We start from the raw sequence: 13827 nt of genomic DNA, 5'->3' as shown, positions 1-13827 counted from the left end.
CAAATGACCTTGGATGTGACACTTCATCTCTCTTGAGTCTCAGTTTTCTTATCTGAAAAAAAAATGGGCTAACAACAGCGAACTCTCAAGATTGCTAGCATACCTGCAAGGATGTTTCATAAAATGGAATGTGCTTTATAAAGGTGACTCATCACTATCTCTTGTCCTCAGAGTTGTGACTGCCGTTGTTTTTTCCCACCCCTGCTATACCCTGTATTTAACCAGACTTCTGAGTGGATTCTTTTGTCAAGGTGATTAGTCACTTAATTACATTATATAATTAGTTCAGACTGATCCCGGAGAACTAGTGTGATGTCTGACTTATATATATTTTTGGTACAGATTATGCATTTATTACTCTCAAGTACATTATTTAAAATATACTTATACACACAAATGGCGGTCATTGTTTTGCTAAACAGAGGTCTCAACAGACTCCGCTTTAGACCTACAAAAATTCATTTATAATGAATATGTGAGATATTAAAAAGGAAACCAGTACTGCTAAAGTGTTTGAAAACATTTTGTAGCCGTATCATCCTGTTTACCAATTGGTTTAACCATCGTTGTTTTAATAGACAGTGGACAGCTAAATGTCAGCACAGCTTATTATAATTATGAAACAGAACAGTCTGGATTATTAGGGTTTACTGTTATTATATATGCTGAAATCTGTAAAATACTTCATGGTCCATTAATGGCTAGGAGATTCTTATATATTATCACTATCGAAACCTCTGTGGTCATTGTCATGGCTTGTCAATGGCCACTGCCCTCATTAAGAGCCCACTAGGCAGAATTGATTTTTGTCTGTGTAACGTGATAGACATTGTTTCTGTTTCCTCTCTTGTTCTCCAGGCTAATTTTATTGCATCTTTTCAGTACCTTAAAATCAACACTCGGACACAGCACCATTCTCAGGCCCACTGACATACGCTACACAGATATGTAATTTTAGACCTACTGCACGTTCTGTGATACAAGGCATTTTGAGACAGAGGGTCTGAGTCCAAGAAATTTTCATTTCCTATTCTCAGTGGAGGATATATGAGATGATGGTAGGTTAATTTTGGCCGCTATCGCCCACCGTAACATGGCTCCCCCCTTCCTCCCCCAGTGCTGGCTACTCCTTGAAGGGATAGCTAATCCACCACCTGTGCAACACCCAAGCGGGGAAAGCAGAAATGTCTTCGGTCTTCAGCTAGTCCCAGGGCAAGAGCCCCGGACAGGTTTTCCTGTTCTCAGGACAGTCCCACAGGTAGAAAAGATGTGTCTTTTGAATAAGAAAGATTTCCATGAACTGCATTAGATTTGAGCAAACACCTTAAGCGCTTAGCACTACTCCCGGGCTACTTAAAAGGTCTCTCCTCCCCAAGACAAACGCAACCGGGCTCTTCTTTTAGAAATGCAATGGAATTGTGATGTTGCAAACAGAAGCCAAGTAAATGGCTTTAAAGCATCATCTTGTTAATGGGATGAGTATATAATTATAGAGAATGACAACTGAATGCATCTCGCGCTCTACAGCCACACGCTGATCGGCACCTGTAACTACTTATTTGCAACTAACAAGCTAAAAACATAGCACGTGACATGAGTTGCCGTGGCAGAGCCCCGGGTTGGTTCTCAGAAGGAATATGGGAAGATGCAGTAACAGATCAGCTGAGAATCAAGCTGTCCCGTGCAGTCAGGTCTGGGTTACCTGGCCTCTGGGGGAACAGGGGATATTGTAACCCAGGTAACCAAAGTTTAACATTTAAGTTCATTGTTCTGGGTAGAAAACGGAGTGAAGTGTAGTGCACATTTCTTTATTTGATAAACAGGGTATATGGGCACGATTTGCCTTTTTCGGATGACTCCGGGTTATCTTCATAAACACTAATTATCCTTCTGAGTTGTAAATACCACAGTCTCCTCCAAAGACCACTGAAGTGGGGAACATTTAACAGGCCTTTCCCTGAGTGCCCCCATCTGCTGGAATGTTCTAGTATGTTCTGCTTCTTTCTCCTCCCACTTAATTTCTGTTCTCCACGGCTTATTGCCGTTTAATTTATGTTACTGTTCCTAATCTCTGACATCTATCTTGTCTACATCTCTCTGCCATCTTCTGTTTTCTTTTCACACCCAACTTTTTAAAGATTACAAAGGCTTTGAAATATACAAGAAAATACTGAGAATAGTAAAACAAATACCAGTCAGTATATCAACTACCCAGAGTTAACAAATGTTTCTTCTATTTTTCTTTTTCCTACGTTCTTTGCTTTTTATTTCTTGATTAGGGCTCCAGCAACCTTTGGCTTATACAGATATCCCCCAGCCAAAGAGAGCATTTTTTTGGCCTTACTCTTGCGTTTTCTCCTTTCTTTGTGGGGGAAGGTTACATTAAGGTTTACAACCTCTTTGAGTAATTCTAATGTAGATGCTTAAGCATTAGGTAAGTGGGCTCTTACTGTTTGATGTGATTATATTGGGAATTTAAGTAAGAGTAATGGGAAGCAGTTATAGAGAAATATAGGAACATCGCCTAAATATCAAGCAGATAAATTCCCTTATCCCTGGGATAAACAGCAAAGCGTCTCATTTCTGGAAGTCTTGCTTTTTGAAAATTATATCCCAGAATCAGATATAGACAGTCTGCAAAAAGATATATCTTCTTAAAGTTTTACTGCCTTGAAATGAATAATTCCATTACAATGAATATCACGGTATTTCAGAACAATCTAAGCACCAAATAAATGAATAAACAAAATAAGTAAATAAAGAAGAAGGGAAAACTCTTTCTTACAGGAGAATGCCAGCAAATAACTGAAGAAGAAATAATAGAATTAGACAAATCATCATTTTCAACCATCGCAATAATATTTGGGCAAGAATCATCAACGAATACTAAAATGAACAGGTAAAAGGATAATGAGAGTTGCAAAGTGACTTTCCACAAATTACTTATTAACTATAAAAGGAAAAGTGGTAACTTCTGGAGAACATCAATTAGTATGAATGTTGACAAGAGTCAGTGTGAACCTTACGATGAAGGGGACAAAATGACATCACATGCCTCCTGATACGATGCACTAAGGAGGGCATGGAGTCATTCATGTTGTTGTTCTGCCCCCAATGCAGAGCCTCAATCTGATCATGAGAAAACCCCAGAGAAACCCAAATCGAGAGGTTTCTACAAAATAACTGATCAGCACTCCGCAAAACTGTCAAGGTCGTGAAAGTCAAAGAAAGGCTGAGGCATGCTCCAGACTGAAGAAGACTAAAGTAACATGCCAACCAAATGCAAAATGAGATCCGGGAGTGGATCCTATCCTAGAAAAAATTGATATAAAGGACCTTTTTGGGACAATGGGCAAAATTTGGACACAGACTGTAGATCCAATAATGGAAATGGATCAGTGTTAAATTTCCCGATTTGGTTAATTGTATAATGATTATATTAGAAAATGTTCTCATTACTAGAAAATATACTGACATATTTCGGGGTAAATGAGCATGGTTTTGGTACCTGACATTCATATGGTTTAGGAAAAAAATCGTGTGTGATGGGGGAAGGGGAGGACGTGTGCACACACTAAAGATAGGGTAAATGTAGTGAAATGGTAACAACTGGTGAATCTGGGTAAAGGATATCAAAGAGCTCATTTACTACTCTTGCATCTTTTTCATAAGGCTGAAATTATTTCAAAATCAAAAGTGAAAATTTAAAAAGCACCATGGAACCTCACTCAATATTTTGTAATCACCTATAGGGGAAGAGAATCTGAAGAATATATATATATATACATATATATATATATATATGTATATATATATATATAACATAACTGAATTGCTGTGCTGTACACCTGAAACTAACATGATATTGTAAATCAGCTATACTACAATAAGAAAAAAGCACCATGGAATTCTTTTATAATACATTGAGCTTGGGCTGAGGGACGAAGAGAGAGAAGATCCCAAACTAAAGAATTCAGGGGGGAAAACCCCACAGTTAATTCATCCCACAATGTTAATGTGAAACATGCCCTGGTTCTCACATACCTGAACATACAGATACTCGAAAGCAACTGGATCTCGCCTTAAAAGGTCAATTGGATCCTTTGGGACGAAGCTAATTCGGAAAAGACATCTCATCTTATGCGAGCTGGGCCTCTGGGTCACCTAGAAGAGCAGACCAATGACAAGAATCCTTCAGTGCCGGCAGAAAGGGCTGAGGGGCAGAAGCAAAGGCAGCTTTCTTTGGACACTGAGGAAGGAAGCGGTTGAGGTTCTTTTAGTATTTGTCATACATACTCATTCCCTGAACACTGCACATACCTGTGACCTAGGTCACGTTCCCCCAAAGCAGTCCCTGAAATGAGGGACTTCAATAAGGAACTGCTCCCAGGAGAGGCCAGTGACGGAGTGGGGGAAGCAGGTCAGACAGGAGAGGAACCTGCTCAGGTCAGCCCAGCAGGGGTGGCTACAGGCTGTCCTGAGGGAGACTCTGGTGGGAAACTTACACCACGGAGCCTCTGGGATCACAGGTAAATCATTGCTTTCGGGCTGTCCCAGGGGGCTGTGACTTTCCAGGTATGGACAGGATGGGCGCCAGCAGTCTGAGGGAAGTCCTCTGAAGAAGATCTGCAGATGCTGGCTGTCGTGACAGTCACACACTCAAGCAAGGCTGGGGGTAGGGGGCGCAGACGGGGACCCGGGGATAGGAGCACAGAGACTGGTCACTACAGTTTATTACTGTGTAACACTGCTGTGGGTTTTTTCCTCAATTAGACTCCAGAAGGATGGTAGCAATGAAAGCATGACAGTGGCAACTTGGATGACATCCAACTGGAACGCAGGAGGACAGAAGTTTTGGCCCGTTCACTAAATTTGGAGTCCTCAGGTTTCCAAACTACCCAAACTTCTGCTATTATGATTTGTCCAAATTGTTCAAAGGGGCTTAGAATACACCACGGGTCCTTCAGGGTTAAGGACCATGGATCATTCTGAGTCGCTTTCCTTTTCCCCAGCACAGTATGTGCCAACTACTAGGTCTTAGTTTCTTAATTCTTTTTGCAACAAAGGGGAATCAATCAATGAACGGTAGGTGCTTCATACACAGCTGAATGAATGAAAGACACTGGACTTCAAGAAAGAAGGTAAAAGAAAAAAAGTAAAAAAATAACAAACAAAAAAAGATTAAAAAAAGAAGGTAAAAGCTTCTTCAATTTCCCTTAAAGAGGTCAATGCGATGAAACTAAAACCATGCAGCAGGAACCCACACAGTTGTTCTACTTGTAGTTTTGTGCACTTGGATGTTCTTTTTTTTTTTTTTTTTTTGTGGTATGCGGGCCTCTCACTGTTGTGGCCTCTCCCGTTGCGGAGCGCAGGCTCCGGACGCGCAGGCTCAGCGGCCACGGCTCACGGGCCCAGCCGCTCCGCGGCATGTGGGATCTTCCCAGACCGGGGCACGAACCCGTGTCGCCTGCATCAGCAGGCAGACTCTCAACCGCTGTGCCACCAGGGAAGCCCTTGGATGTACTTTTTAATGCGCTTGCACGCAGTTTCATGTACTTGTAACTACTTTTATGCAGGGGACAAACCTGGCAAAATAAAAATGTTCGTGAACTGCAATTTAAAAGTTCAAAATAGGGAGCTGCCTGGTGGCCTAGTGGTTAGGATCCTGGGCTCTCACTGCTGTGGCCCAGGTTCAATCCCTGGTCAGGGAACAGAGATCCCACAAGCCACGCAGTGCAGTCAAAAAAAAAAAAAAAAAAAAAAAAAAATCGAAATAAAATAGTAATAGCTTTACTGAGTTATCGGAGTGCGCATGCACACACACATTCTGAGAGTTTACATTGCTAACTTTGTTATATAGAAGAATTTCAAGGGGAAAACACATCCCACGTTTAAAGGTATACTGGGCATCCTGAGAAGCAGTACACTGAACCAGCTTCCTGTCTGTGGGCAGGATTGCAAAGCTGAGTGAAGTCAGGAGCCCATGGGATCCGGGCTGCTCATCACTGGCTGACGGTAAAGCAAACCAGGAAGAAGGATGCGTGGGACTCTAAGAGACCTGGGCTGCTGGCAGGGCTGCTGATGAGTGTCACAGTGACATAATGGTGTTTTGTCAGAAGGTCCTGTCTGATGTCAGAAAGTCAGAGATCATCTTATCTCCGGCTCCTTTAATTACAGGTTAGAATCTGTCCTGAATTTTCCATAAGCCTCCTTGAGTTTATTTTTATCATTAGTAGGTTACACTAGTTTTGGGAAATAAATGAATGTAATGCAAAAACATGCTTTAGACTCATTAGAAATGGCAGTCCAGGAGAATAACAGTCTCTAAAACAAGCAAAAAAACAATTTCTTGGAAACTTTAAGTAGTATGTAATAACAACGTTACTTTCTAGACAGAAGTTTAGTGTCAAACTGCCAGAAATTCAGGTAGAGTCGCTTAAAAGTTCCTTGGCAGTTTTCATCACAGTTAAATGTTTTAAAATAATTTTTGTTATTGGACAAATTCCTTATACTTACTCCCCAGTTCTATCATGCCTATAAATATTTCATGGGTCAAATTTTTCATATGTATTGAATTCAAAGGCATATAGCTGGTTTGTTTCAGGATATTTAAACAATCAGTTTTCTAGAGATAATACTTGAGTTTTAGCACTTTGCTTTTCGTTCTGATTAAAGACAAAACAAAGCCTCTTCTAGAAAGATAAGGGAAGAAGCATTGTTAGAGGCTTTTTGTTTCCTTCTAAGTTTTTTGTTTTGTTTTGTTTTTTGGGTTGTTTTTTTTGGCGGAGCCGCCCCGGTTCCCTGACCAGGGATTGAAGCCGGGCCACTGCAGTGAAAGTGCTGAGTCCTAACCACTGGACTGCCAGGGAATCCCTCTAATTTTTTTTTTTAAGGCATCATTACATTTATTTTTGGCCCTTTATGAGTCCTACCACACCAGGCCCCCGTCCCCCCGCCTCAACCAGCCCCACGCACTCCCACGCGTGGCCTGGACCCGAGGGACTACAACTCCCGGCAGGCTTTGCAGCAGGAGCCTGTAGCCAGGGTCTCCTGGGAAAAGAATTGCCGGTGGGCTTCACCAGCACGCTAATTAAAAAGGCCAGTAGGGGAGAGTAAATTAAGCTCTGAGTAGGAGATACTGGAGGAGGTAAAGCAAAAAGACCTGGGGATTATTCTTGGCCCTTAGGGAAAAGGAATTTTGACCTTGCTGCCCGCGGAGTAGGAGGGTGGCCAGCGCCAAAAGTCCTGATGGAAGAGAAAGCCGGGGGTTGAAACTCCTCCTCTAATGTTTTAAAAGAAGTCTAAAAATTGGAAATCAATCCGGAATGAGAAGGTATGGTTACCTAGCATCAGAAGAGACTTTGAAAGAATCTCTGTCCAGCTAAATCAGCATGAAGCTTTCCCATAAAGGCTGGGTGGTAGGTAGAAGTTCAGGGGGAAAGTAGAAATAGAAATATCAAAAAGTTGTGGGTGGTTTCCTTAGACTCATAGTAACTGGCTGTCTGCCCACATCCCCTTGGCATTTACTGCTCCAAGCTGAAGGCTATTTACTGCAAACACCTGTGACCATCTGCCAGCACAGGGCAAACCAGCAGAGCCAGGGAGCAGTTGGCCTTAGGAGAAGCCCACCCCCAACCATGGACAGGATGTTAGCGTACGAAGCCCCAGCCCCCTCGCCCTTGGGTGGGATACCTCTGAGGCACGTTCTCTGCTGGTTCCCTGTGTCCCCAGCAGGATTGCGCTCCAGCTGCCCACAGTGGAAACTGGCTTGATTACACACTCTTTATTGGCGTCCCCATTTTCCCATTTCCCCTCCCATTCCTCTGCCAGTGTTTCCTGATATCGCCTCCCAAATAAACCACTGACATCCAAATCCTTGTCTCAAGGTTGGCTTCTGGAGGAACTCGGAGCCAAACACTGACCTTTCACATGTGGGATTCTGTGTATCAGGGGCTGTTCCCCTATAACAAAGAATAAACAACTCATCTGTTTCCAAGCGTGTTTTGGCACAGGTTAACATAATAAACAATTAGATGTGATTTAAAATATCAATAGGTAGGGCTTCCCTGGTGGTGCAGTGGTTGAGAGTCTGCCTGCCGATGCAGGGGACACGGGTTCGTGCCCCGGTCCGGGAAGATCCCACATGCCGCGGAGCGGCTGGGCTCGTGAGCCATGGCCGCTGAGCCTACGCATCCGGAGCCTGTGCTCTGCAACGGGAGAGGCCGCAGCAGTGAGAGGCCCACGTACCGCAAACAAAAAACAAAAAAAAAAAAACAAAAAAAATCAATAGGCAGATTTAAACGTGATAAAAATAAAAGGTCAAGTTTAGAGATAGGAAATGAACACAAATGATAACTTCGTAACGAATTCATTGCATCGAGTTTTACTACATTGAGAGAGTCAGGGATATCTGCGGGACCTGACGTGTAGCTTTTAATTGTGCGACAACCAAAAGGCAATTGAGCGTGATGACACTTTCTGCTACTCCATCCGTCTGGGGGTGACTTGACTCCCTGCCTCTCCTCCTGGTGTCCCCTCACGCCCCCCTCCATAAGCTCCCCTCTTCAGTGAACTCTCCTACATAAGAGGAATTTGTTGAAATCCCTTATACATCCAACAAAGACCCTGCTTGTGTGGAATCACAAGGAAAGTCAGGGTGCTGTGCTGAATTCAGCAGCCAAGCAACCCGCTTGTCTCCCCAGAGAACAGATGGGGGTGGCATCTTGGTGACCAGGAGCTGGGACACATTGGTGGGTCACATATTTACAGTGGGCACGATGGGGCAGGGATTTCAGGCTTCCTTCCAAAAACAGTCTGAGGTAGGTACCCGGAACTTAAAAGAACGAAATATGATTTTGGCTTAATTTAAATAATTGCAGAAAGCATTTCCTTTTAATAGTTTCTAGAGATCAATTATCAAAACAGGTGAACAAGTCACGACCATAACATAAAATATAGTTCTGCAGAGCCATATCCCCAATGAGTCACTGCTGAGTCTTTGACAATTCTGTTTGTGAGATCAACTGACAGTCTATGAAAAATTGACAAAAGGGAAACATCACCTTGAGGTGTAAAATCCGTATGAATGCCGGCGCTTCCTATAGTGGGGCTGCCCAGGGCTGTGGGGAAGGTATTTAAAGGATTCAAGGACAGGGGAGTGCTGGGCAGGGCAGCCTCTGCTGTCAGGGGCAGCACGGGCACTGGGGGCATGATTCACACACCTGAGTTAGGGTCTCCTGTTCATGAAGCAAGAGCAGCTTCGTTCCGGCTCCTTCCATCCTCTGCTCCAGCATGAGGGAGAAGTGCTCGATGCCTTTGATGGAGAGTTTCTCTTGAAGGGTTAGGATGACATCCTTACAGAGGAAACAGACAAGATGCGATCAAAATCAAGGCAGCCGTATTGTAGATTCCACATATAAATGAACTTATATACAAAACAGAAATGGACCCACAGACATTGAAAACAAACTCACGGTTATCAAAAGGGAAAGAGGGGAGGGATAAATTAAGAGTTTGGGATTAACATACACACACCACTATGTAGAAAATAACCAACAAGGACCTACTGTACAGCACAGGGAACTATACTCAATATTTTGTAATAACCTATAAGGGAAAAGAGTCTGAATATATGTGTAACCGAATCACTTTACAGAGCCTAGCAACAGATTGTGCAGTGTAGTTGGCTCAGTTCCCCTCCTGCTAAATGGGGTGGCAATTAAACCACCTCTGAAAGTGGTCTACATGCCTGCATGCCAAATCCAGTCCACCACCTGTTTTTGTAAAATAAGTTTTACTGGAACCCAGTCTCGCTCATCTGTTTATGTATTGGCTGCTTTCGTGCTCTGCATGGGGAGACCTGAACTTGGTGGCAGGGGAGGCTGTGTGGCCTGTGATGCCTAAATTATTATATTTGCTATCTGGCCCTTTACAGAAAAAGTTTGCCGACCCCTAGCCTACCCCTCTGTAAGAGCACATGGTAGTCGTGAGGAACGTGGGCTCTGGAAAGAGTCTGGCTTCTGCCCTGAGTCTACTTCGTATTAGCTGGCAGCTTAAGGCAAGTCACTTAACTTCTAGGCACCTTAGTGTCCCTGTCAACCGGGGATAATAATAATACCTGCCTCAGAATAGATACCAGGACTAAATGAGTTCATACGTAGACAGCATGTATTACAGCACTGCTTGGCATACAGTTAGGGCACCATATTGATAACAGAAATTTTCACATAATGAGGTATGGGGAAGTCATTCTGGCTTATGCATGAGTTAACTTGAATTTTTTTTTTTTTTTTTTGGCTGCACCAGGTCTTAGTTGTGGCAAAAGGGCTCATAGTTGTGGCATGCATGTAGGATCTACTTCCCCGACCAGGGATGGAACCCGGGCCCCCTGCATTGGGAGCCCGGAGTCTTACCCACTGCACCAACAGGGAAGCCCCAAGTTAACTTGAATTTTATGCTATTTTGAACAGTCCGTTTGTGGCCTATCAAACATTGTACATCTGCCTTAATTATTTTTTTATTTTTAAAATTTATTTATTTATTTTTGGCTGTGTTGGGTCTTTGTTTCCGTGCGAGGGCTTTCTCTAGTTGCGGCGAGCGAGGGCCACTCTTCATTGCGGTGCGCGGGCCTCTTACTGTCGTGGCCTCTCTTGTTGCGGAGCACAGGCTCCAGACGCGCAGGCTCAGTAGTTGTGGCTCACGGGCCCAGCTGCTCCGCGGCATGTGGGATCTTCCCAGACCAGGGCTCGAACCCGTGTCCCCTGCATTGGCAGGCAGATTCTCAACTACTGCGCCACCAGGGAAGCCCTGCCTTAATTATTAAAGAAAAGGGCACACTGACCACAAGTCAAGAATGTCCACGTTAAAAATAAAGATTAAATGGCTCCCTTCCTGTGATACCAATGCTGGTCCTGTTTCGATGATAAGACTCCCTTCCCAGGTGCCAAGGTCATACTGACTCGCTGTGTACGTGCTGCTCTAGTTTTTTTGAAATCCTCAAGAAATGTACTCCTGACTTGTTTAATGTTCTTTTTCTCTGACAAGATATAAAACTGTGCTTGAAAACCATGCTTTTCTGGAGCAGTTTCTCAGAGTAATCTGGGAAGCTGGCTTCCGGTCTATAGTCCTCAGTTTGGCTGAAATAAAACTCTTTTCTAGTCTTATTATTGATTGTTTATTGATTATTTTTGTCGACAATGATGATATACATATATCAGCTTTTATTTTAAGTCTCCGGGGAAGGTAGAATGAGCAAGCTCTGTCAGCAATCCTTCACAGGATTAAACATTTATGATCAGAACGGTGTTCTATACACAAGCACAAGTGGACTGCAATGGAAACAAATGTCCTCAACCATTACTTTTTCATGTACTTGAAAACTAGTAAGTGATCTCTCTTCAAAGATAACTAATATTCAGATGCTAAAATCCCACAGAGCAACACTTGGCAATTTCTGGAGACAGTTTTGGTTGTCACAACGGGGCTGGGGACGCTACTGGCGTCAAGGAATTTTCTGGTCCAAAGGATCGACAATGTCAAGGGAGAGAAACCCGGCCATACACAGAAGTTTTTTTTTTAATTGCTCTTTCTGGGGTTTTGATTCTTCCCCGTGGACCATTTTCCATTTCCTCTGGCTCCTTTAAAACAAAGATCCCCATACCTACCCACCACCAAAAAAAATCATTCAACAGAAATTCCGTGACTATACTGAATTTCATAAAAATATTCTGTTTCATAATTTTTGCTCAAGACCCAGAAAAGAGAAAAGAAAACCAGCCTCTGTGTGGCAACACATATTTTATAAAACATTCTCCTGAATCACCAGGGAGGACATGTGCCAGCAATAGTGTTTTCCTATTGTGACTCTGTAAGCAAGAATTTTGGCAATTTTTATTAAACAGCATCATATCCCTTTCATACCTATACTATTTCCAGTCTGCATCTCTGGTGATAATGAGGCTGTGGGGCACAAGCTAAGATAGCTTTAGCTTCATGTGGGCGCTTTGCATTGCTCCCCATCTTGTCATTGTCATCTGCCATCCTCAGGGAAATCAAACTTAGTCTGGGGTGGGTTCCTATAATAAAGAGGCCAGAAGGGAATTAACAACAGGGCTCTCTTTTAAATTTAGATTTATTTCTGTTAAGAAATGCATTCAAGTCTTTACCTATATCTTCAGATGGGTAAGGGCTCCAATGGCAAGGAGCTTTTCTGACCAGTTGGTACCACAGAACAAGCCACAGTACCAGAGGGAGTTGAAACAATGTAGCTCTTTTGGGTTAGGTCAGGGGTCTTCAAACTAGAGCCTGGCCCCTTCGTTTGGAATCTGCCCAAGGCCATTCATTCACATATTATCTGTACAGTAAAGGATGAGTCTTGCCTGAAGAAAGGTTTGCCTCTTTGCCCCTGGCTCTTGGGAGGTAACCTCTAAGCCCTTGGAGTATCCTGCCTGATAGAGGTGTCTTTGTTCACTGAGGGGGGGGGGGCGTGGGGTGTCTTGGGCTACACTGGATAGTCTATGCTAACGATGGGATTCATGGTGGGGACCATGGACCATGTGGTATCAGCTCACCTCTGGAGGGGCAGGGTGCTAAGGTCAGCCACACAGGTGGGCAGCTGTGTCTAAGTGGACAACCCCCAATAAAAATTCTGGACACCAAGGCTTGGGCGAACTTCCCTGGTTGGCAGTACCCTGTGCACACTGTCACACACCAGTGCTAGGAGAAATAAGCCCTGTCGGCATGACTCCCCAGGGGGACGATGACTGGGGGCTCTCTGCCTGTAACTGCGAGGATACCAATGTGCTGCGTTCTGTGAGTGCTTCGAGTGAATTATTAAAGCTCAGGGTGGTCTTAAGGACCTCCTGAACCCACCTGCCTCTGGCTGCTTTCATGAGACAATAACTGAGTTGAGTAGTTGCAACAGAGAGCAAATGGCCCACAAAGCATAAAATATTTACTCTACAGGCCTTTCCAGGAAAACTTTGCTGACCACTAAGTTAGTTGATCAATACTTGGAGTAACATCTCCCTATAAATTGATTTTGAGTAGGAATAAAGGAAAAGGGCTTTTTCAGTCATCACCACTTAAAATTAGCAGTCTTGTACAAAGGAAGTTAATATTTCATCTGGAATGATTTAAGGATAATTTAAATGGTCCCTCATCAATCTAATATTGTCTGCTCTATTACCTGCTAAATCACGACCTATTTCAAGCAAGTCAGAACAAGCTGCTTGTGGTATCGTGGCAATAAGAATGCACAGCGAGATGGTCTTGGCGGAAATAATTCCACTCATAAGGCCTATGCTGATTAATTTTTAAAAAATGAGAATTAGGGCTTCCCTGGTGGCGCAATGGTTGAGAGTCCGCCTGCCGATGCAGGGGACACGGGTTCGTGCCCCGGTCTGGGAAGATCCCACGTGCTGTGGAGCGGCTGGGCCCGTGAGCCGTGGCCACTGAGCCTGCGTGTCCGGAGCCTGTGCTCCACAACGGGAGAGGCCCGCGTACCGCAAAAAAAAAAAAAAAAAAAGAGAATTAGAGGTTGACTATTGGTAGGCGTTTTTTAATACAAAGTTGATATTCTCTTGATACATTATTGTACAGATCATCACTAGGTACCCTTTTTTTTTTTTAACCTCAATAAAACCCTTTTTATTGTGCCATTTGAAGAAAGCCTATTTTAGGCTGATAGAACATTAGGGGGCAATCAATTTCTGAACACACCTTTGCCCAATAAAATAGAGAATATGCACTTTTCTTCCCCAGGAAGGAAACATGGGGGTAAAGAACTCATACGCTTTGTTATACCAGGTGAGAACTCATTAGGTAGAA

At 43.5% G+C, this 13827-nt stretch overlaps 1 protein-coding gene across 3 annotated transcripts in view; it reads right to left on the bottom strand.

Annotated features, from left to right (window-relative positions):
- The window catches only part of FRMPD4 (FERM and PDZ domain containing 4), a gene marked incomplete at both ends in the record, with an annotated part of 758614 nt that overhangs the window by 21278 nt on the left and 723509 nt on the right, over positions 1-13827 (bottom strand). For all 3 annotated transcript variants that reach the window (XM_082864808.1, XM_082864809.1, XM_082864810.1), the window contains 2 exons: positions 4045-4164; positions 9222-9353. In XM_082864808.1, the coding sequence (XP_082720934.1) occupies positions 4045-4164; positions 9222-9353 (252 nt within the window). The remainder of the gene's footprint in view (positions 1-4044; positions 4165-9221; positions 9354-13827) is intronic.

The sequence above is a fragment of the Leucopleurus acutus genome (assembly GCF_964270905.1).
Source record: "Leucopleurus acutus genome assembly, chromosome: X".
Lineage (NCBI taxonomy): Eukaryota > Metazoa > Chordata > Mammalia > Artiodactyla > Delphinidae > Leucopleurus > Leucopleurus acutus.
Note: the sequence above shows the minus strand (reverse complement) of the source record. Positions and strands in the feature narration are given on the sequence as shown.